The sequence below is a fragment of the Physcomitrium patens genome, chromosome 3 (genome assembly GCF_059467195.1).
Source record: "Physcomitrium patens ecotype Gransden chromosome 3, ASM5946719v1, whole genome shotgun sequence".
NCBI lineage: Eukaryota > Viridiplantae > Streptophyta > Bryopsida > Funariales > Funariaceae > Physcomitrium > Physcomitrium patens.
In genome coordinates this window covers 14,564,701-14,568,746 of record NC_143412.1, presented here as the reverse complement: position 1 = coordinate 14,568,746, position 4,046 = coordinate 14,564,701, and the positions used below count along the sequence as shown (strand labels likewise).

At 45.6% G+C, this 4,046-nt stretch overlaps 1 protein-coding gene across 1 annotated transcript; it reads left to right on the top strand.

The window, feature by feature from the left end:
* The first annotated feature begins 856 nt into the window (after positions 1-856).
* LOC112279650 (uncharacterized) lies at positions 857-3,433 on the top strand. The gene is made up of 2 exons (XM_024514288.3): positions 857-2,048; positions 2,163-3,433. Exons 1-2 carry the CDS (start codon positions 1,359-1,361, stop codon positions 3,087-3,089), a joined length of 1,617 nt encoding a protein of 538 aa, XP_024370056.1. The 5' UTR covers positions 857-1,358; the 3' UTR covers positions 3,090-3,433.
* Positions 3,434-4,046: the final 613 nt, after the last annotated feature.

Genomic DNA, 4,046 nt, shown 5'->3' with positions numbered 1-4,046 from the left:
TGTCAAATTATGTATATGTTTTTGTACCAACAACCTAAAGGTTAAGATTATATAGTTTTTAAAATATACATCCAAAAACAAAACATCACAGTATTTGGTGGCCACTAATAATGCACTTCCAAAATGCAGCGTTCATGGTGCTAGAGGAAGTGCATCATTGCTAGCCACCAAAGGGAAGATTCCTCGCTGGATTGAGATTTGCACAGTGGATTTTGCAAGGGAGAAGAAAAGAAAAAGAAAAAAGAAAAGAAAATGAGGAGCTACTAAACTGATGGCTGCCACGCTCAGCGTGTTCCATCTTCCACATCGCAATACGTTCATGGACTGGTGCGTGATGTACCCAACAACCCAAAATCGAGGGACGAGATTCCTCGTTGATTGTACCGCATGAAGTGGAGTGGTGGAGTGGAAACAAATGTGGACGTTTGCTTCGCGATTTAGTTTTCAATTAAGCCTGTAAATATTCCCGAGGGAGGTACTATTCTTTGTTTAGCTCGAGCTGCCTCCGAAAATCACTATGACGTTGAAGCAAGCCGATGAGATTCTCCCGTAAATTGGCGAGAGATTTGCTGCTAGGTTTTTCGAGTGAGATCATTGCTGCTTCCACAAAAAAGAAAACCTATGGCGTCAGCTTGGCTGCTTTACTGGTTTGCGTCATTTTTGGTCTGTTCACCGTGGTAATTAAGATGGGGCTTTCTTCAGTAAAATTGATTCAGGGATTACGTTAATGTCGGGTGAGAGGGTGTGGAGCGTTTTATCTAAAAAGCATGAGGCATGTGAGCTGCCATGTTTAATTTAAGAAAAAGATCAGGAGCTTATGAATGTCCGCGGGACCAGAGTCCAAAAAAATGCAGACAGCTATGGACGGTATCCGTTATGAGTGCGAGCAATGGCGGTATCCGTTGTTGTGTGCTTGAGTTGAGGTACATTATCGATCAATCCGTAGCAGTGGTTCCCCTGCTCAAAATCACTCTCGTTAGAGTCTATGCAGTCTGAAGAAGAATTTGCAGATTTCTAGGGGTGCCAATAATTCATTGCAACTCATTTTCGATCTTAGATAGGTGGAAAGAAAGGGATGTGAAGTAGTCTTTGACCTGGATTCCTACTTGGTGCACTGGAGATAGTTATCACATTGCACTGACATTTTTTTGCAGTTTCTATTTGTGGCGCGTTACTGCAGAATCGCATGTGGAAGCGAACTCGTCTGTATCGTCGAACGTGCTAGGATACCTTAGAATTGCAGTGGAAGCGCAACGACAGGGTGTAATTCAAACTTGTGTTGAGAACCTCAACACCTTCTATCGTTAGATGCTTCACGGGATTTGGAAACCAATTCAGTTCCGCGGAACGGAGGAACGATGATCCGCGACGTGTTGACCCAGGGGATAGTGAAAGAGTTTCAGCGCTCTTTGAGCATTGACAAGTCGCCGCTGCGAGAAATCACCAAAAGCTCACTTAGATATGGGTTGATGGCCGGACGTAATTCACACAAAGCAGCGATCAACTGGGTTTACGTCTTCATTGCTATTTTTCTCACGCTTATGGCTGGAAATTCGCTCTACCACTCTTCCATACACACCGTGCAATCGGCAGTATCGCCATCGAACACTCCGACTTCGCATTCCACCGCCATCCACGTCGCGCATCTTGCCCTGAAGCTTTCTGAATTGCAGGAGAAGGTCCACAAAGCATCTGTTAATGCTGAAGTAATTGTCAACAAAGGCTTCGCATCTTCCTTACCAACTGCGCTCGCGGATTTGAAGCTCGAGAGAACTCGGAGCTGGAATGTGCTCGAGAAGATCACAATAGAGCTTAGCGAAGTAGCCAAGGTTGTTGAGGAGCTGAAGCAATCACAGTCCGGAAGTCAGAATCCGATAGATTTGCATGCCAATGAATTCTCTGACTATGTCTCCAAGGGCGACATTGGGATTGCGTCTGTGGAGAATGCGAGGCCAACTACTCCTGTGCAATCGCAAGAGGGCAAAGAGAAGAACTCGGACCCCTTTTACGACTTCTTCGACCGGGAGGAAATTCGCAATTACATCAAGGTAGTAACTCTCGCATCACAACCCTACAGAGTTTTTGGTGTATGTGGGTCTTGCTGATACAGTCTAGTTCAGGGTTTAACAGATAGAAGCTTCTCATGCCCTGTGTCGGAGCAGGTGAGGGAGAATCGAGGAGAAGTCAAGAACTTCATGGGTGTGAATGCAACCTACGGCACAATCGGACACGCCTGCGTGACCAACAAAGCCCTCCTGGAGAAGTACATGGATTACGACATAGGGGAGGTTTGCAGGGACGATTGGGTGATCGCTCAGCAGCTCATCATCCGGGGATGCGATCCTCTTCCACGCAGGCGATGCCGCGTGCGGGGTCCGAAATCGTACAAGCCACCATTTCTCTCAAATGCGTCCTTGTGGACAATTCCCGCCGATGAAAACATCCGGTGGGATAATTATTATTGCAAGAATTTTTCATGTCTTGCAGATTATAAACATCGAAAGAAATTTTTCAAATGCAGTCCCTGCTTCGACTTACAGATCCTTGAGAAGAAGCGCTGGGTGGTACCGAATACCACCGACGCCGAGTTTCTAATCAAGGATGTCCTCGCGCTCAAGCCTGGGGAGATCCGCATCGGGGTGGACTACTCGATGGGGACCGGCACCTTCGCAGCGCGCATGAAGGAGCACGACGTCACCATTGTTTCGGCGACGCTTAACTTAGGCGCGCCGTTAAGCGAGACGATTGCCCTTCGTGGCCTCGTCCCGCTCTACATCTCAATTAACCAGCGCCTTCCGTTTTTCGACAGCACTCTGGACATTGTACACACCACTCTTTTTCTGGATGGGTGGATTGACCACCAGCTCTTGGATTTCATCCTCTTCGACTTCGATCGCGTCCTACGCCCAGGAGGCCTACTTTGGCTGGACAGATTCTTTTGTTACCAGGAGGAGCTCGCTGAGTATGTATTCTACTTCAAACGTCTCCGTTACAAGCCGCTCATGTGGGTTACCATTCCGAAGGTCGACAAGGGGCGAAATGAAGTCTACCTCTCTGCTGTGTGGGAAAAACCCCTCACTCCATTCTAGAGCAATGCACTATTCAAATGATCACCAACTCGACCATTTCCATCAGATTTTTCCCCTCCAATTGTAGTATCTCTGCCTCTGTCGCTGACCGCGAAGACGGAACAATACGATCGATAGACCAAAGTAGACATTCACGGCACACAAAGGCCTCTTTGATCGGTAGGTTTGTCAACCTTGCGTTGACGTTTGACACGTTGATGAGTGTTAAACTTGAGTCCGGAAAAATGTAAATGCATATCAGTGCATCTTCCAGTTTTGTGGAGAAAACTTGGAGCGGAAGTTTCCGGCGTTGAAGTAAAATTTGCCTGCCTTAAGTGGGCGTGTATACTCCTTGTTTATCCAAACCCCTGTGGTGTTGTCAACTCTGCAGTTCATCTTTGCACACCGTTTTTTTGTTTTTTTTTGTTTTTGTTCCTTTGTGTTTTCATATTCTATATATATGAAACAATTATAACATATATTGTTTGATCACGCACATTTTATAGTATTACTAGTGCACATTCATACAAATCACAACAAAAACAATACAGAATTGTAACACGGATTGCAAATCAAAACATTAAAATCCACACATTATCACTGCACGCTTCATCGAGATAACATGTACACAGCACAAGGTATAAATAAAAATATATCCACATATGACGGTTATTCCCATGAGCTACGAACCCTGAAGCAAGTCTCCCATTCTAGAATGATTTGCACACCACCGACTTAGTTGTTCTTCAGATTCTTCCAACAATTACGTGAACTGTCACTGAAGGATGGACGCCATGCTAGTGCACAACGCAAGTTAGGAACTGGGTCTCTGCTTTGGAGTTCATAGCAAGTCTACATTTTGGTGTTTGTTTGGTTTAGAGTTTTCTAACGCTAGCAGTGATCCAGGCACAGTTAGTCAGACGCAGTGATCGCATTGTATCACTGCATCAGCTCGTCCTCCTTGTTTCACATTCTTAA